This window comes from Zerene cesonia, chromosome 15 (assembly GCF_012273895.1).
Source record: "Zerene cesonia ecotype Mississippi chromosome 15, Zerene_cesonia_1.1, whole genome shotgun sequence".
In the NCBI taxonomy this organism is placed as follows: Eukaryota; Metazoa; Arthropoda; class Insecta; order Lepidoptera; family Pieridae; genus Zerene; species Zerene cesonia.
In genome coordinates this window covers 4,757,916-4,779,095 of record NC_052116.1, presented here as the reverse complement: position 1 = coordinate 4,779,095, position 21,180 = coordinate 4,757,916, and the positions used below count along the sequence as shown (strand labels likewise).

The 21,180-nt window shown below is 32.4% G+C and overlaps 2 protein-coding genes across 6 annotated transcripts; one reads left to right on the top strand and one right to left on the bottom strand.

The window, feature by feature from the left end:
* Positions 1–697: 697 nt before the first annotated feature.
* On the bottom strand, positions 698–10,360 carry LOC119832655 (eukaryotic peptide chain release factor GTP-binding subunit ERF3A). Of its 5 annotated transcripts, none has more exons than XM_038356353.1 (12): positions 9,983–10,360; positions 8,552–8,775; positions 6,438–6,543; positions 6,102–6,248; positions 5,820–5,965; positions 5,083–5,237; positions 4,745–4,862; positions 4,412–4,615; positions 4,158–4,316; positions 3,800–3,904; positions 3,534–3,702; positions 698–3,273 (listed from the first exon to the last, which is right to left on the bottom strand). In XM_038356353.1, the coding sequence occupies exons 1-12, from the start codon at positions 10,218–10,220 to the stop codon at positions 3,230–3,232; spliced, it is 1,815 nt and encodes a 604-aa protein (XP_038212281.1). In that variant the 5' UTR covers positions 10,221–10,360; the 3' UTR covers positions 698–3,229. The 5 variants fall into 5 exon arrangements, with proteins under 5 accessions (XP_038212281.1, XP_038212283.1, XP_038212285.1 ...); XM_038356355.1 differs by having other exon boundaries at positions 8,564–8,775; XM_038356357.1 differs by having other exon boundaries at positions 8,564–8,775; positions 10,160–10,360.
* Positions 10,361–11,180: 820 nt separating this feature from the next.
* Positions 11,181–21,179, top strand: LOC119832479 (E3 ubiquitin-protein ligase RBBP6-like; the record flags this gene model as incomplete). Its single annotated transcript, XM_038356146.1, has 16 exons — positions 11,181–11,689; positions 11,771–12,002; positions 12,512–12,623; positions 13,373–13,500; positions 13,958–14,124; positions 14,362–14,452; positions 14,536–14,633; positions 15,290–15,355; positions 15,615–15,881; positions 16,467–16,504; positions 17,144–17,215; positions 18,509–18,570; positions 18,681–18,779; positions 19,068–19,400; positions 19,793–19,882; positions 21,080–21,179. Coding segments are annotated over exons 1-16 (2,121 nt in total), but the record flags the coding sequence as incomplete, so codon positions are not given.
* Position 21,180: the final 1 nt, after the last annotated feature.

Sequence of the window (21,180 nt, the reverse complement as noted above, 5' to 3'; positions counted from 1 at the left end):
ATATAGGTACCATCTCTTGTCTCTGGTGTCTTGCAGAGCTCGCTTGGAATACTTCAGTACCTATATAAACATCTATTAAAAGCCAAAAATCCTGTGCTTCATATTCCTTTTGCACCCATTAATTAGTGAGAACTTCGTTTGCAGACCACCTGTCTCTGAATATATAATATAGAAAAGTGAATTTTGACAAGGATCAACTGACGTAGAGAAAAACAATTCCATCTAATTCTTTCAATTTATTAATAAAATTAGTTACTCGCGTTTGATTATAAACCGATGTAGGAATAGTTCTATTCTACCCAAACCTGATGGTTGATATAAGTTGATCATCTATACATAATTTTTACCTGTACATTTATCAACTTACATATGTATCTTTAAATAATCACCACGTTACATTGTCTTAGATAAAAAATAGACAGAGGCAACACACAAGCTTCTACATATAGTTTTTGTATCAAGCCCTTAATGTTTAATAAACATAAGCTGTTTATAAATAACGAATAAAAACACAGTTTGCAAAGCTAAGAAAAATTTACAGGAACAAAGCAAGCTGTCCTTATATCCATATTTTGGTCATATTAATTTTTAGTTTTTATAGCATTGAAATGCTTTTATAAATGAGAAATTTTTGAAATAGAAAGAAATTAATATAAAATAATAAGGAAACGTAAAGATATCAAGTAATAAACTGATGGCCGTTTTATAATGAATTTTAATATTAACATTGCTTACAATTCCGTCGACAAGCTAAATATGTCGAGAACCATTGTTGAAACGAGTCATATAATGACTAATTTACATGTCGGGAAGACAATAACATAGGTTTAGTAAGTAATGTTTTTTTTCAAGTTATTATAATACATTATTAGATTTTATACATACTATACAAATTTGACAAAAAAGCAAGTGACACACCAAGCATATACGCTATTTATAAGGCGGTAAATAAAAACAACTAAATATACAGCAGTTTAAATAAATTTTATTAAATTAAAACAAAATAGAAATGAAAGTATGCAAACGCTCACGACGAGCCGTGCAGTGGACGCAGCACCTCAACATAAATATTAATGATTAATCTGCATTTTATCAGTTCCACGCAAACAGTTACGACTCAAAAGAGGTGCAAACGTACGCCTAGATGTTACAATGATACACATATATAACATCAATGATAAAAAAAAATATCCATCGACCTAAATATAAACTGATTATGTTAAAAAAAAGATGAACATAAAAAAAGAAAAATATAGATATAAATTTATAACAATAATTGGAAGGTTGAAGCGGCGTTATAAGCGACTCTCAACCACAGTTACCGAATCATCTGTAAGTACTCTGTCTTCCTATATTAGCACTTTCTACATGTATGAGTAAAAAATTAATGTGGGTTTACCGAGCGCGAACTATTAAAATCAAATTAATGTCAATATTAATAGATTGGACAGTACTCCAGGACGAAAGTAAAGATCAACATAAACCATTGTTTATTACTTCATTTCATGGAAATTAAATCGAAAAGCATGAAATAAATTAAAATAAAATGTACCCACTGTTGGTCACAAAAGTAATAAATTATTATTAGCTATTATCATAATTTTTATAAAAATATTGCAAGTAGTATAATCTACATCATAAACATACAGATCGATACATGTTTCGATCTATGCAAATATTACGCTATCAGACATAATATTTAAGAAATAAATGATAACATTTATTTATATGTATGCAGTATAGCAAATTATATGGACAAATACATTAAATAGTAATAGATTATATTATGTTTATAATGTTAAGTGAAAATATAGGTCTGAGCAAGAGATACATATAAATCTATATAATATAGATTAAACAACAAGGGTAATCAAAATAAAATAAAACATTTTTGCTAAATATATTCTGCCAAACGAGATGATGTTTTTATTATCAACATGCAGAAATTTCGTGTAAAGCAAACAATATGTAATAATATTTAAAACTGCTTTATTACACTAATAAGCCGTTGATCATCCTAACAGACGAGAGCATCATCCACCCCAGAACCACATCAATATGTCGAGAGATATTCTCCGTGCTCTTATCATTTCATGTCGTAGAAAACAATGAATTAGAACTACCATAGTTTAAAAGATAATGTCGTCGGTATAATATATACACAACCCTTCTTTACAAACCCACATCGGCTTTCATATCGCTTGTAGTTTTACTGACGTATAAAAATATTAACATTCAATTGTTGTATCCTATGCTGGTACACATGAAATAAGAGCACTTAGAACGCGATCACGTATTGGATCGTCGCAGACAGACGTGCATCCCAGCTCGGTGTAGTCACAAACGGGGAAACAAACAAATTGGACCACGGAATTCTGCACGTGCTATCTGCGGCGAGCCCGCCGTGAAGTAAACGGAACACCACACTTATATGCAATAGACAATAGATTTCAACAATTCGTATTATATATTTTATTGGTGTAATCGGTAAGCAAGTTAGCGTGTTCAATGTGTAAATGCTAGTAAAACATTAAAATATTTATACATAGCAGTTTGACTAATTTTGGAGTATCATACTCTGTTCCTTAATAGTAATCTTTACATCAAATTATCCACCTTAACATTTATCCATCAAACACATCCTATATTTCACTTATGAAAAAGGTTTATATTTTTCACGTAGCAACCTTTAACTCCTGTTCTCAATATCATAAATATATAAATATATTTAAACCATTTTTACTCGATGTCGTTATCATTACTTATCACATTCGTTCAATATCAGCTTTTTAACAATCTATAAAACAAGAAGTAAACTGGTAATAATTAATTAATCAAGTGTACCATATATTATTTATCTATGACACACACATTGATCCAATATCTAATTACAATTATTCTAACATCAATGTCCTGCACAGGAACAGTATTTAATGTTGCTAACGTAAAAAGCAGAGTTGCGCTGAATTTTTTATGAAACAGTTTATAAGGAATACACCATATTGCAATTGCGTAAATAAAGAGATGCGCTATGGCAGTGGCCGTATTCAATGCGTTATTTCCCTCTGAAGCTAGGTTTTCTCTAATTCCGAAAGTTCCGATGTTACACGTGACACTCCAGCTCTCACATGGATCCCAAAGATCAGGATTACATAATGTTATAGATGCATTCTCTGATATACGATAATGAAAGCCTAAACCTAGCTAAATTACAAACATAGTGCCAAATTTATTCAACCACCTTGAGGACTTTTCCAATTGCAATAGTTTTATCTGAAAGTAAAAAATATACATATATTTAGTAAAATATAACGATATCTAATAATAAACGCTGAAATATAAAGCACAATATACCACATTTAATGCTCATTTATACTGATAATTGTTCAAAATTAATAATTGTTCCAAAAGAGAAACAATCCATTTAATTTTTTATAGCACACTTTTATAAACTGTCCAAGTTGTATATTGCATGGTGACTTAAATGAGGGAACATTATATGATTAGTATTATATGTTAGAAATGCAACTTACTTTCATCTCTTAAAGTGAATCTTCCCATCTGAGCGAATTTCTTGAATGGTTCTAGGCAAATGATTCCCGCACACTCTATCCTCATAATGGCAACTTGGTCCTGTTTAACAAAACGCGGTCGCGTTTTCGACTTTTCTCCCGTCTTCTTGTCCACTAGGCAAATTAGCGCCTACGGAGAAGGTATACGATCATTTCAATATAATAATTAAAATGAATAATAAAATTTTGTATGGTGGTTATAACTTAATAAAATAATAGATAAAAACCTTAACAGTAACTTCTTCTGCAGCACAATGTATGTGCATCACTGCTGAGTATCCTGCACAGATAATGGACTTATGCTCCAATATTACGACTTGAGCATCAAATACCTGAAAACATATTTTACATTTTTATCATATAAATAAATATGTGTTATTTATTATCTTTTTATCACATTGAAGTATGTAAATACATTGCAATTTTATATAATAACAGTAAATATTATTTTATTATAGACTTAAGGCAGAATTCGAATCTAAATACGAAATAGTATAAAATACTTCCAACACATCACCAACATATAATGTAAATGATTCATATTCAATATCACTAAGGAAACAATGGAGTGCATATTTTACTCACTCTTCCCGTGGTAATTGGTTCAGCGGTATCACACAAAACAAAACCGGGCGACACATCCTCTTCCTCAATGCCCTTGAGTTTCACCTTCACATTTTCGCCAGGACCGATAGAAGTCACTTCAATGTCATCCGACCATAACTGATCAACAGTTACTTGAACCTGAAATATTTTCAGTTAATTCTCTTTATAAAATATTTTAGAATATCATTTAATTGACACACTTTACGACTGATTTAAACTAAATTTGTACATACCCTGTTAGGCATTAAGAAAAGCGTGGCACCCTTCCGTGTGACGCCCGCTTCAACTTTTCCCATGAGCACTGTACCCATATCCTTATATTTGTCAACTACAGGCATAATGAATGGACCATCCATCTTACGATTCAGAGATGGAAGTTCATCAATAAGCTGGATGAATGAAGGTCCACGGTACCACGGACAAACTTCTTCAGTCACCTAGGATTTATAAAATAGATAAAGATCTTTAAATTATTAATATTGTAAAAAGTGTTCCTAGCAATGACTAATTTTGAATTTAGATTATTATTGTTTTCTATAGTTCTACAATAATTTTAAAGTACTCACCCTTTCCAATAATCCCTGCCCTGTCTGACCTGACACAGGCAAGAAGGATAAGTCTTTTGCTGGATTAAATCCAAGCTTTTTCAAGTATGGCAGGATTTTGTCTCGACATTCATTGTATCTGTAACATAATGTGCATTGAAAATTTATTAAAATTATGTTATATAAATGGACCACAAACAGCACAAAGTTGACAAAGTTGATAGAACAAAGTATTATATCGATTTAGTTCATAATAAAATAATAGATAATGTAGGTTATATCTGATCTAAAATTTGCATAAAAAATTTCAACAAGGGATATAACATTAGATGTCACACAATAAATAAATTTTTATTTACCTCTTTTCTTCCCAGTTTACAGTGGGATCATCCATCTTATTCACGAGCGCCACCAAGTGTTTAACACCAGCAGTCTTTGCTAACATAGCATGCTCCCTAGTCTGTCCCCCCCTGTCGAAACCTGTTTCGAATTCACCTTTTCTGGCAGAAATTACCTATAATGAGATAACACTGTGATAAGACATGAAATATTTCTCGCGAGAGAGTAATCAAACTGTGTTACGATTTATAGTATATTTAGTACATGTAGGATCATCATTGCATCTGTGCAGATATGGGTCAGATGGCTGGTATTCCACATTTCAGAATTAAATCCTCCATATTCTTTTATATGTTCAAATAAAATAATAAACAATAATGAAATAATGTATCATGATTAAAATTAAACGAAATTTTCCAGTGTTATAATGATTGATGACACAAAGGGGGAATATTTATGGCTACACACCTTGTATGCTAATTAGATTTATCTACAATAGCATACCTTTGTTAAAAGTTCATTATCAAGGTCTTTACAAACCTTGATAAGACGAAACGATTTGGTAACAGATTCAAGAAAAAAATTTAAGTCACAGGCTCTGCCCATGCTAGTCCAGGGTCAAAACAAAATATATATCTAATATGACATATTTATATGTAATATTAAATAGTATGGTGAATAATAAATTGCTATTGAACAGTTTAATATGCAATACAAAATATCTCAATATGTATTTACAAATGTATGTTGTACATACCAAAACAGCAAGATCGGCCTGTGCTGCACCACCAATCATGTTGGGCACAAAACTTTTGTGTCCCGGTGCATCAAGGATTGTGAAATGCTTTCTGTCAGTCTCAAAGTATGCTCTTCCTACTTCTACAGTCTTTCCCTTGTCACGTTCTGTTGAATAAAGATTTTCAAAAGTGGTAAATTTTTATATTCTATTTTAATAATTAAAACACATTAATGTGATATTTACTTATAACAATTGGACACATGACATATGGACATATGGGTACAATTAAAACTAAATTACCTTCTTGGTTAGTGTCCAATGCCCAAGACAAGTACCATGATTCTCTTGATTTTTCTCTCGCCTCACGTTCATATTTCTCCAGTGTTCTTTTGTCTACCATGCCAGTCAGTGACATAATTTGTCCTCCAATTGTAGATTTACCAGCATCTGAGATAGCGATTATTTTAATTTATATCTATATATAGAAATCATCAATTTTAACTGAAGTGGTTACAGGTCTTTTACTTATGAGCAAATTTACAAAACATATAAGTACATTTTTTTTAAACTAGAACAATACACATTTATTTTTTTATGTAAATATACAATTGATAGTGTGGCTCAATGACTACTCACCTACATGTCCAATGAATACGACATTCACGTGTTCTTTTTTGCTACGCGTGTCTTCCACTCGTGGCGGCTTCTTCTTAGGAACTTTCTTTGCCAATTCTCCATCCTCCTAAAATTTCGAACATATTGCACGCTTATAATTGGGTCTTATACACAAACGTAACCTAAAACATAATATGACCTAATCACATACAATATTAAATTACCTTTATTGTCATTATATATATATATATATATATATATATATATATATATATATATATATATATATATGTATATATATTCTATTATCACAATAAAACTTGTACTGACAAGCAAAGAGTTTCGCCGCTAAATTTAGACTAAATAGATTTTTGCAAAAGTGACAAATTTATTATGATACTAAAGCGATAAAAACAAGGTTATTTTGTATTCATAACGCGTAAGTAAACTTCATCGACAAGGACTTAGTTATAAAAGGAAAAGATAAGATTTTGCTGTCAAATAAAGACAACCAAAAATATGTATCAAAACACATACAAAAAAGACAGAAACGCCCATTATTTTGCAACCATGAATTAGGTTTGTGTGGTTTCATTTTATTAAAGCAATGGTAACTGTTTCTATCTATGTAATATTTATATTTTATAGTAAGTTTTAAACGGTAGAAAGTTGGAAATAAATCTGTTTAGTTTAAACTATAAGTTAATTGACAATCAGTCTATCACCAAAGATTTTTTATTTATAATAATTATTCTGCTATAGCAAATTTACTTATGCAGTCCAATTCTAATTTACATATGTATGCATATCTCATTAATGAAATAAAAAAAAGGCTGAATGGATTTAATGACTTTTATGTGATGGATTTGTCTCCACTTAGATGATAACTGTAACAAAATTCAAAAACTTTTGGAGTTGATGAGCAGCTACTTTCTTATAGAATGCCTAACACTTTTTTTTACATAGTTAACAACTTAGAGAAATATTCTGTAAGGTAAGAAATTGTGATTTTGTTTAATATAAGAATATAAAAGTGAGTTATGATTATTTAAATTATCTGATTAAAAATATATTGAGCATTCTAAACTACTGGTGGGACACCTGTATATGCATAGATGAAATATATGAATAACTCAAAACTAAATGCAAATAGAAGTCATAATAGATAATATAATTAATGCTAGTAATTTGTATACATCTACAAAACAAATAAACAATAAAGAATAAGCTGTGATTGAATGTTATTAATTATAAGCTAAGACACATATATGGTTTCAGCATTCCTTGTAATGTTTGCTAAAACTAAATATTCACCAATCACTCTAAACTATCTCTAAAAACAATAAATACATTCTTCTTTTTCTTTTATTAATACATTTGAATGATACTTCAAATTGAATTTGTGTCTCAGTAAGTTTCATTAAGTGGTTAATCAATGTAATTTGACATAATTTCAGTAAATTTAAATCTAAAGAGAAATGCACGAGGCTATAATGAGTTCACAAGTTCTTTAAAACATGTTGTGTATGCCATGGTGATCAATCTATTAAGAGCTAGTATAATCAAATTATAAAACAGATAAAGGAAAACATAGGTAAAGATACTTGAAATTTATGTAAATGTTTGGTTAAATTATTTATAATTTACATTATAAATTTTGAAATTCAATTAAAAGTTATAAATAAGTCATGGCAGGCAAGGTTTTTAGAATGACATATATCTTTCTAATAATTATGCAGTAACTGTATTGATTTTATTTCATTACTTAATTTTGATAGGCAGTAAATATTAATCCAATTCCTTAAAAAATAAAAAAAAAAGCTAAAGCATAACATAATGACCTTACTGATTAAATACTTTATTCCTGTTTCATGTCCAACTTCTAATTCAAGAGGATTTAATTGCAAATCAGGACATTATTTGGAAATTTTAACAAAACTAATATTTCAGTTGCTTAGCAACAGTTTAGAGGTGCTTGCTATGAATTGAGCTTAATTGTATGGCACGGCTAGCAAATCTAAACATACTATATTACTAAATTTATCAGTTCTTTGGTGATCAAGTGAAAATTTTAAGTGTCATTTATTATTGCGTAGTAAATCAAATAAAAAGAAATAAAAAAACATGCTAATTACAGGGGCTTCCACCTGTGCTTCTATTTCCTCTTCTTCTGCTTCAACGATTTCTTCTGTTAGTAGTGCATTATCTTCATTCTCCCAGCTATCAACAGTTGGAGAGTTGTCATCAGGTGGTACTTCTGGTACTGGAGCAGCTGCAGCAGCTGGAGGTACAGGAGGAGGCTCCTCCACTCGTGGAGATGCTGATGCAGCACATTCCCCATTATCTCCTTCTCCACATCCTTAAAATAAAACATATTAGTTAATAACTACATCATTTTAACATACAAAAATTGCATATTCTGTATGTATTAAAATAATAAACAATAATAATAAAAATGAATGCCTATTTCTCTTGGTCACTCCATCACATGTGAACGATTGGACTGATTTCAAAAATTCTTTCACCATTCATTACTGCAGTTATGTACCATATGTGAAACCGGGGCAAACAGGTTGTTATAAATAATATATTAATTCTTTCCCATATTCTATTATACTGTATCAAATACATTCACGTTTTTGATTGTAAATTTGATAAATTTAAAAGACTTACACGTTATGTTAAAGATTTTATAATGAATAATCCAAATTTATAAAAATGATGCTAAATTAAGGACTTTGCAAATTTTGAAATTATGGAATTTAAAATAATTTTACTCGCATAAATTAAACAGGGCAGTGGTATATAAATAGGAAATATGATAATATTTTAAACGTTAAGTTATTTTAACAAGTACATATAAACTCGTTGTATTAAATTTTTGCTATATCAATGAGTAATTTCTATATAATTAGCAATATAATACTATTAATAATTATAGAAAGTATCATTAAAATAGCAAATTACATATCTCTTGCTGTTAAGATACATGGATCAGAATATTCATTGAGAATTTCTCATGTTCTAATATTTAAACACTAACATACCAACACAATTCTGACCTGTCATCAAACCTATTTATACAAATATGTGGCATCATATATAGTTCATTTGCCAATTTAACATTATTCATTAATATTTCCAGTTATCTATTAAACTACAATCTAGATTAAATTATAAAAAATAAAAATGGTATTTTATCATAAAGCAAATAGCAAATTATTTTGTAGTACGTGAGTGAAAGTTTTCAGATGTTAAAAATATGTAGCCACATCACCCTTTGATATTGTTTCCGTGTTCATAATTTCGTGGGCACTTCTTCGCTATACAACAGAGAATGAGAGAAAGTTTATTATGACTATAATTATATAGTCACGCCGCGTGTCTCGACATAACCCGTTAGAACTGGATTCGGCAAAAAATAGTCATGGCATGGATGTTGTATTGAACGATAAAAAATATTGGAAATTGAATATTAATCCAACTTACGCGTTATTATTAGCCATAGAATTCGATTCTATCAAGAATTTACCATAGCAGCTATGATAAATAATGACATGACATACCATTTAAGACCGGACTGCCATCAGAGCTCGTGGAACTACTTTCAGATTTTTGAGGCGTTGTCGGTGAATCATTACTATCGCTAGCCTGGGAAGGCTTACAAAAAGAAGGCACGAATTCCACGGCATTTACATTCAACGTGGAAAATTTAGTAGACAAGTCATTAGAATCTTTTGCACCTTTTTCACCCACAACTTCAGCTTGACTCTCCCATGAGTCCGGAGCACCGTTATTGGACATTTTGAAAAGCAATACAATATAAAGTTTTAATTAATTGTTCTTTTTTACTTATTTTTCTAATTATTCGCGTTCTTTTCTCGATAGATCCGCGTGTGTCTTTATCTTACACACCGGAAGTTCATGGCAATTTGCCAAATAAGTCAGTACATGTTAAACCATTCTTGCTTACAAAGTATAGTTAAAAGAAAAATATGTTAAATGTACTAAAATGTATATTATTTTATATGAGGTAGTTAAATACTTTTGGATATCTTAAAATCGATATGAATACTTCTAATTATAATGGATATCTGTAATGACTATTTCCGGTAAGTTGCCACTTAATTTTGTAGTTTTTCTTTTAATTTTTTCATTTAGTTCGTAGTTAATATATATTTTTATTGTATCTAAAAAATATAATAATTATTTATTCACTAATAAAAGCGTATAAAAAATTTAATCTTACGTTTACAATTTGAATTTTTTAATTGTTATTTATGTATTGTCGCTAAATTGCGTTCAAACATTCCTAAATGTACAAAATATGTTTTCAGTCATGTGAGAATTTAGAACAAAATATTTGCAAAAACCGTCCTATATTTTAGGGTTTGCGTTGTGCAAATGCGGGTTGCTGGCATCCGTGTATGAGCGAGAAATTCTAACCTACACGGAAGTGTGTAACTCCCGGTTAGCACGAGACACTACCTAATTGAAAATAATTTTAACGTAATATGAAGTTGTACTACGGTTCAGAAATCCCACCACTTTATCGTACATAAAGTTACTAAAAATAATCAATTTCAAATTGAGTAGGACGGAAAAAAATAATTTGCAATTATCCTTCCATAGGTACGTCCAAGTATTGGAGAATGAGTAAGTGGCATTAAAAAAGTAGATTCCCGGTATTATTTAATTTTAATTCTGGCTATACCACTCTGATTTGTCAGTTGTCACAAGGTTGTCGTTGTCATGTTGGCATCAAGCAGCGTTTAATCCATTTCCGCGAGTCGATTCTCATTTTTCGTATGAATAATCGCCTTATTCGTAATGGCGGTCTTCGCTTGCGGCGAAATCTAAGACTACACATGATGTTAATGATATATTATACTTTCAATTACATTTAAATAATTGCGATTGTGTTTTTTATATCCACTACATAGTTATATTTGTACACAAAATTTCGTTTCAAGTGTAATTTCAAGACTGGTGTTAAACTTATTAGGCAACAATCTGTGCACTGTAAATGACTTAACTTTTTCTTTACACGTGAAGATTGTTCTGTCATGTTACATAAAATAATAACATTGAATTCAGAAATACAGAAATGTCTGTGCATTATAAGTTTAAAAGTGCTTTGGATTACGACACTGTTACTTTCGACGGCTTACACATTTCTGTTGGCGATTTGAAAGCGGCTATCTCACAACAAAAACGTATCGGAAAAACGTCCGATTTTGATTTGCAAATAACTAATGCCCAGACGAAAGAAGGTTAGCTTATAATTTTTCAAAACTTATACAATTTTGTTTTAAAATTTTGTTTATTTTTGATAACTGATATGTGATTTTTAGTGTATTCGGATGATAATACATTAATTCCTAAAAACACATCACTACTGGTAGCGAGAGTACCCCTATCACAGCAGCCAAAGAAACAGTGGGATAGTGGTAATAATCAAGGAGCACCCATCAAAGATGTATCAATTAACAAAGGCCTGGCTGATTTGTCTCGCATGGAAGGCAGTGAGCAAGATAAAATTAATGCTATGATATCTCAGTCCACCTTTGATTATGATCCCAGCAAGTAAGTATTTATTAACAAAGATTATCAGACTAACATACTATTTTCAATTATAACTAAAATACTATTAACTACTTGTTGCCTGTAGTTTCGCCTGTGTGGTCCAAATAAATTTACATAGTACAAACTTTCATTCTCTATTTGATCTTGTTGGGGGTAGAATTTGTCAAAAACCTTACTTGGAGGATGCCTATGTCATAGTGACTTTTTACATGCCTAATATCAGCAACAGTGGTCTTGTAGTTTGGTCTGTGTGTTGATAGATCATTGTCAGTCAGTACTCTTTACAAAAGATAGAACATTCACTTTTCCGTTTTATTTATTTAGATTAACTGAATAATAAATAAAAACTGTTTTCAGAGTTGCTATGTCAATATGTATGGTCATGATTATATATTTAATTTAAATTTATATTATCAAATTTAATAATTTTTATATTTGTGTAATAATATGCAGTATAGTGGAAAAAAAAATTATTGAACAAAATGTAATAGAATTTTATCTATTTTTAGTTATCAAAAGATTCGTGGTCAAAATCAAAGAGGTGTAGTGCCAAATAATTATACTTGTTTTAAGTGTCAGAAGAGAGGGCATTGGATAAAAGATTGTCCTATTGCAAATTCTGTAAGTATGATTTATATGTAAATATGAATTCTATTACACTGGACCCATGGTCATCCCACAAACGTTTTGCAGGGCAGTGCTGTACTATCAAATTTTAAGTTATAGCCTATAGATCCCCTTATAGTCCAGATTTTTTTTTCATAAGCTTATCCTGTAATACATTAATAACAGAACCAATGATAAGATATGTTTTCGTGTTCTGCATCAGAAGTAAAATTCATACTTCATTATTCTTCATTGTTTAAATTAATAAATGAAATAACTACATATGTATGTATATTTTATTACATATTATTCAGATATGAAGTAATCACAACAATATCTTCTCGACAGGCTCAATAGTGGTGGCACATTCAGATTGTAAACTGTCAATAATGCATACTTGTCAAAACATAAGTTTTCAGGAAACTCATTAGATAAGCCAGATGCAGGATTCCTGAGGGTCCACTGTATATATAATATATATCAGTCACTAATTTGCAATAATATCTCAAGTTTCAAATACATACTATAAATACATATATGTTACATGTATTGATGTATTAACAAATATAAGTTCCACATGCTCATTTAGGTTATAAATATTAAATTAAAAGGATTAGACTCGATCATAACTTGAACATGCTCTTCACTGATATTTATTTTTTCTGTCTATTGAGGTTAAAACTTTCTTAGGTGTAGATTAACTCTCATGTTCTGTGTCTGTGTATAACTACACTTGTATTAATTCATTTTTGTAATATTTTCAGAGTGATCCAATAGAAATCAGACGAAGTTCTGGGATACCTCGTAGTTTTATGGTCCCAGTAGATGGTCCAAAAGCACCAGGAGCCATGATGACACCAAGTGGAACGTTTGCTGTGCCAGCAGTGGACCAGTAAGTTTATTGTACTAAAGTACAAAAGTTAAGTAAACTTAAATATGCAGTCTAACTGAAAATACTTATGCATCCTTTATAACATTATGAATCTGACAGGAAATTTGTTTGTTGGTCTTTCTTTAACAATACTAGCAAGGGATTATATGATCTTTGGCTTGGCATAGTTACGAGGCTGAGCAATGTTTCCAGCAGTGAACCACCTCATTTCCATACACCAAGTTTATTTGAAAGCAGTAAGCTATAGGTGGAAAACTAGTTTGAATACAAATCTTTGCATGTAAATTTACATATTATAATGATTAATTACTTTAAAAAAGTAATCTGCACCATTTGTTTTTTTACAGTATTTATCTATCTATCTAATGTTATTAATGCATTGACATTTATTCTAAAGAGTAATTTGTATTTTGTATTATGTATCTTATAATCAATAACATTACCATTTTGTTTGCAGTGAGGCATATTTAGCATCAGAAAGTGCCGTTGGTCCTGAAACTCTGCCAAATACACCAGCTGCTCCAGAACCGACTATACCTGATGAACTAATATGTAGCCTATGCAGAGACCTTCTCACAGATGCTGTTATGATACCATGCTGTGGCAATTCTTTTTGTGATGAATGTATGTTTCCGACTACTTATACTTTGATATTGAATGATTTTATTTTGCTTGGTTTAGTTATTAGTATTTCAATTATAAGTATATAGATAGAAAAGATTCTTTATTTGAAAAGTTTTAATATTTTTAGATTTATTTTGTACCTAGTATGATTTTTGTTGATATAATTTCTATAGGATTATGATATGGATGATTATATTTTTTGCTTTTAAAATAAACCTGTATATCTATTATTTGTAGGTATAAGAGGTGCTCTATTGGAGTCAGAAGACCATGAATGTCCTGACTGTCGTGAAAAGGAGATAGCACCTACAACTTTGATACCCAATAGGTAATACAAAAGAAAGCTTTATGATAATCTTAGTATGTGTATGTGAATCAATTGTGCTCTATACATAGTTACTTTAATTTCAGATTCTTAAGAAATTCAGTATCATCATTCCGCAATCAGACAGGTTATAGCCGCAGGGCTCCACATAGACCCTCTGCTGCGCCAGTGCGGCCTGCTGTTGGTTAGTAATTGTGAACTTATTTTAGAGATGTGTAGTCGTGCACGATTTGGGCCAGCTCGCACTGGGGAAATTCCACACTCCCACAGAAGACCGGTATGAAATAGCATACTGCTGTGTTTCGTTTGTTGAGATCCCAGTTCTTTCCTTCATTTCTCTCGTCAATCCTATCTTTATTACTTTCCAATTTGAAGTCGGCAATCTATTTGTAGAGGCGTTAGTTCTGCAATCGATCTTACGCCTCTCCAAATGTGTGCGTTGGTAGCGCTTACCATCAGGCGACCCACCAGCTCCGATGATGACTTAAAAGAATATATATGTATACTAGCTGCACCCGGCAAACGCTGTTCTGCCTTACTCTTATCGTTTAGTGGTATGAAAAATAGATGTTAGCCGATTCTCAGACCTACCCAATATGCTTACCAAATTTCAGAGGAATCGGTCAAGTCGTTTCGGAGGAGTATAGAGACTAACATTGTGACACGAGAATTTTATATATAAGATATATAATTGTGAGTTAAAAAAATTATATTTACTTGGAATGTGGAATTGAGAGATTAAGATGAATAATATATAATTTATGAGATGTAATAATTTTACGACTTGTTTTATTATATTCAATTGATAATTTTTTAAATGTTATTTTTTTGTACTTAAAGCAGAACAACCACCTGTCGGCCCTGGTCCACCATCAAATGGAGCTGTTCAACAAGCGCCATCAAATGGTGATTATTATTATTAATTTCTATCAGTTATTATATTTGTTTTAAATAAATATCCAATTAAAGGTGTGTATTATTTATACAAGTACTAACAGATTTGCAGTGTGTATGTGACTAATAAAGAATATCTCCATCTGACTCGTATGGGCTGTTATGATATACTTTGACAAAATGTTATTGTAATAATTTTTCCAATGAAGTGTATCGATTACGAACTAATAAGCGTGGATAGTGTGTGTGTGACGTACAATGTGTGTGATAGAAGCAGTAGAGGAGAAACCTCCAGAGAGGCGTGAGGGGAAGCGTGAGGGGGCGCGGGCCGGGGACGAGTCGGATGGATCCGCGGACGACAACATCACTGTCACCGTGCCCCCTGCGCACACGCACCAACCCCCTTCGGGCCCCCACGCTCCCCAAGGACCCCACGGGCCCGCACCCCACGGAGCCCCAGGGCCCCACCCGCCCCCAGCCCCACACGGGCATCGCGCGCCATACAACAGACACGACCGGCCGCACCGATCGCGCTACGGTATTGCATCACGACTAACGTTTTGCATGCTATGCAGCTGTCACCGCCCGGCTTGTCTCCGCTTCCTATGCTGCACGCCTATGTTCACTAGGCAATGCATGTTGAAATGTGTGCAGTGTTGTTATACTGATTTTTATTAGTGTGCTAGTTATATATATTTATTTTTTTTGTTGCAGTAGTGTTTTAAATAATTTTGGTTCAGTATGTAGAAAAAAATTTGGTGAAATAGTTTTTTGCTCATGTTAAATATAGAAATAAATGGTATACATGTGTAGTCTATACACATATTGTTATAATTTATTAAATAAAGAAATCGCCAGTAGCACATTTTGTAGATATTAACGCACAGTTTATTATCATAATCCACAGAACAAAAACAAATAAAATAAAACTTTAAATTGCATTTTTAAAAGTCTGAGTTCAAATAGAATGGTGATGGTTTTTTTCTTTATTGGATAATCAAGCAAACTAAGAGAGCAAAATGCTTGCTTATAACCTCTTTAAAGCGAATTAATAAATCATTCGTGTTTTTTATTTTTATTTCTTTCAGTATAACCATAAATATCTATATTTCTGTTGTTACAGGACCATCTAAAAATCAACCAATGGAAGGCCATGGAAATGTAAGTAACATTTGTTTTAACAAATTTTAGTCTTCCTTTAGGTTTATTAATGATAAATATCTTTTTCACAGCCAATTGATTAAATAAGACATTTTATGAATTCCCTTATAGCCACATATAATAATATATTCGAATTGGTCAATTGAAACACCTATTAATGTCTTTCTTTCCAACATGCCTTTTTTAATGAAAATGGTTCCTGAATATGCCATTGCCTTTTAATAGAACAAAAATTTAACTCCCGGTGCAGAAACGACGGAGCGTCTGTTATGTCTAAAGTTTGACGTGTCTGTATCTGTATCGTGTGGGATCGTTGATTCCGAACGGAAGAACCGAATATGATTTTGATTATATATTCTGATTTTGTTTATATATCAAGTTACTTGTCACTAGAATCATCATCACACCATCCGACCCTATTATAAATTTTAAAATAATATTCAGAAATCACAAAACTGCAAAGGGGGAATTCAGTTGACTTGAATTATTAATTTTATTTAACACAAAACATCTATACATCAATCGAATCATCTCATTTATGTCATTTAAATTTATAATAATCTAGAACCAAAATTAATATGGATAACTAAGAAAATATTGAATATGTTTTTTTGTAAATCTCACAACTAATTGTTTTAGATGTCGAGGGGAGATCAGCAAAGGGCTAGCACTCCAACAATCGACGAACGAAGGGATCCGATGTCGTCACAGGTAATGTTAATCGTTAATAAGTCGCAAATTTGTGAACAAATAAAATAAATAAAAAGCAATGAGTATGTTTGGAAATCTATACTAATACTAGCTGACCCGGCAAACGCTGTTCTGCCTTACTCTTATCATTTAGGGATATGAAAAATAGATGTTGACCGATTCTCATAGATACCGGATAAGCACAAAAAATTTCATCAAAATCGGTCAAGCCATTTCGGAGGAGTATGGCAACGAAAACTGTGACACGAGAATTTTATATATTAGATTATAAAGCTGAAGAGTATGTTTGTTTGTTGAACGCACTAATCTTAGGAACTACTGGTCCGATTTTAAAAATTCTTTCAGTGTTAGATAGCCTATTTTTGAGGAAGCCCATAGGCTATATATGTACCACGGGCGAAGCCGGGGCGGATCGCTAGTAGATTATAATGGACAACAATTAATTTTTTATAATATCAAGAATAAAAACAAACTTGCTTCTTTATTTTGCTTTTGTGATCACACAAAAGTTTTAAATGGATTTTTTGTCGCATATTTTTAAAGGTAAGAAATTAAAACGAAAAACTATGTAATGACAAACGATCAAACTAAGATGTACCAATGCTAATTTTTTAAATCTATTTAGTAATATGACATTCACAGTAATGTCAGTAATTTTTTACAGTAAGTAATATATATGCACAAGAATAAATTTATTTCTGACCGTATGAATGATTTCATTTGGTTTGCGACGTTTTAGAATGAGATGATTTTTCAACTCAAAAAGATTAACGAAACCCTCAATATTTTGAATAAGCAAAGGTACTGTTATTTTTGATTTCAAGTAAAATAAAAAAAGAACAAAAAACATAAAATTTTGAATTCGCCTGTAGTACATATATAGCTTGTCATTCAGTGACGTATTTTTGAAACGGGTCCAGTAGTTGTTTTATGAAAACATTATTACATTATTACTTGCATACAAATCGTTACTCTTATATAATATAAGATTAACTTATAGTTTTTTCTTGTGTTTGGTTTTACGCGAGTATTATACATTTAGAAATTAAAAACTTTTCAACGGATTTTAAACGCGATTTATTCATTATATTATTAACCCGACGTTTCGAATACTTTACAGTCTCCCCGTGACCACGCTCGCTGTTAATTTTTAACTTATAATTTCAAAAAGAGTATATGACAATAATTATGAAATTAAAGGCATATTTCTACTAAGCCATGACATAACGTTAAATAATTGTGTTTGATGGTATTACAATTTAAAATGTTGTTTAAATTAATTTTAATTTTTAGGTTATCTACAATCGAGCACCACCGCAATTTATGCCAGGGGTTCCTCCACCGCATTATAATAAGTGAGTATTACTTTCCAACCAATGAATGTCTTTTAAAATTATTGAATATGGTTTCCTTTATTGTTTTATTTTAATGACGTACAATTAATGAGTTTTTGTTTTTCTTTTAGTCCACCATACGGACGACCAATCGGACGTCCTTATGATCGCTTCCCGGGTCAAGACCCGTATCAGCCACCACCGCCTGGTATTAAAGACTCACCTAATGGGTAAGCTATCCTAAAATGATTTTTATATGTGGATTTTTTATACTACTGCTGCTACTACTTCGTCGGCCAATAATTTAGTAGCGTTGAAAAACTTGAGTTGTCTTTTGGAAGTCTTTCAAAAGTTGTCTATTTTTTCTTCATTAAGATATATCGATCTAATTTACTACTATTTCACCTTTGGCCAATAACTCAGTAACGTTAAAAATCTTCTACAAGTTGTCATTTGGAACAGCATTGTTTACATTGGTGTCTCGTATCGAATGTAATGGTTGTCGTGTATTGGTGCAGGCGCAGCGAGGATCCGCTAGAGGCGTTCAATCGCATGATCCGCGAGAAGGAGATGCGCGCAAAGCGGCGGGAAGAGGAGCGGCGTCGGGCGCAGTCCGGCTCGCGCAGCGCGTCACGCTCGCGTTCCCCCCGCCCCCCGCGGGGCTCGCGCTCCCCCCGGCCCCCGCGCGGCTCCCGCTCCCCGCGCGCCCCCCGCGGCTCCCGCTCTCCCCGGCCCCCGCGCGGGTCCCGCTCGCCGCGCGCCCCGCGGGACTCCCGCTCGCCCCGCTCCCCGCGGTCCCCCCGCGCGCGCCCTCGCAGCCGTGGCTCCAGTAGACTACGGTATAATTCTAGGTTCGTTGTACGCTATTGTATTGCTGTTCAGCTCTGTTTCATGCAGACTATGTCGGTAATCTTGTGCATGTTCCATCTTTCTATTGCTCAAACAATGTTGGTGTTGTATTTTATTATTTATCGAACTCTCATATTATAAATTCGAATAGTAGTGTTGGTTTTTAATCCGCTTTCTATTAATCTTTCATTTGCATGTGGAGAAGCGCTACATACGGTTTACGGAGACATTAATAAAGTTTAATCATTTTTAAATAATTCCTCATAATTTGCATGTGCTTTAAATGTAGAATTAGAACTTATAAAAGAAAAAAAGATATATAAAGACAACCTGCTTACATTTACATTTGTATTTTGTACTATTGAGTGGTTATGTAATCTTACACTTTTTGCAGATCTCGGTCGATGTCCCGCGGTCGCTTGCGTCGATCCCCGTGGTCTCCGAGACGAAGACGTTCTCGAGACAGATCATTGTCTTTATCACGGTGAGTTAGGGCTTCACAACTTTTAATATGACTTATATTGATAATGTGTGAGCGACAACGTAATAAATTTGATTTAATTATGTCAACAATTTGTATGAAAGTCGTTTATTTTTTGTGTTACAAACTTGAAATTTTTTAAAAAGGTAGTTGATAGTTACTTCACATCCCCCATGAACGGATCTCGCAATAGGGCTGCATTAAGAACGTTTTATGGTTTTCGCAAGTTTCTAAGATTTTATTTTCTATACTACTAGCTTGAAGTTTGGCAGGGAAGGAGATCATAGTTGTTGTCGTTTTTACTGATAGGGCTGCATTAAGCGCTCATAAGGCTGTGACGAGTTTGAATGTAAGATGAACAGTTTTTGCTAGGATCTGGATATGAAGAAAGTTGATAGTTATAGATGTTTACTGAACTATCTGTCTATATAAACTATATCACTTAACGTCTGTCCATCCGTGAATCACTAGGCAGTATCAAAAACGGTGATAGTTGGACAGTTGAAGTTTACCACGCGGGTGAAACGGCGGGCAATAGCTAGTCAATATATATAGGAAAGATAATATTAATTACTAAATTACTTAAATATCAAATGTATCTCAAACAAATACATATACAGTTACGTTATCATATATCAGAAGTAATTAATGGTATTTCAAGACGTTAGCTATATTAAGAAAATATTATTTAATTAATTTATAACATTCATAGATCCTTTGTAATTGTTTTAATTTCCTATTCCGAAATTAACGATGTAGTTTGTTAATGTTCCTTTAATATGGTAACATATTTTCCATCGATAGTATAGATTATGTATGTATCTGATGCATGGTATATATAATGAGAAGAATAGAAGCTATTTTAAATTCAAATCAATTATTCGACCGGTTACAATCTATCAAGATAAATTATAATATAGCGGCATTGAAAACTTTACGGTTAAATCAGAACTCAATATGATGATGCGGGCGAGAAGCTCCAAGCGATGGACCCCATGGTCCGTAAGGGAAGCCCACCCTAATTAGGCACCGGAGCTTGGACACCAGGGCTTATGTATAAAATTAAAATTTTGATTCTTGTTGTAAATGAAAATAAAGAGGCATAGAACAAGCAGGTTAAGAATAGGATTCGAGAATAAGAAAAAATATTAAAGAATATATTAAAACAACAAAATGTTGACTATCTACGATGTATTGCAGCACGCCGTCCCCGCGTCGTCGCGTCCGCTCGCCGATCCGCTACCGCTCAGCGCTGCGGTCGCCGGGCGTGCGGTCGCCGCTCCGCTCGGTGGTGCGCACGC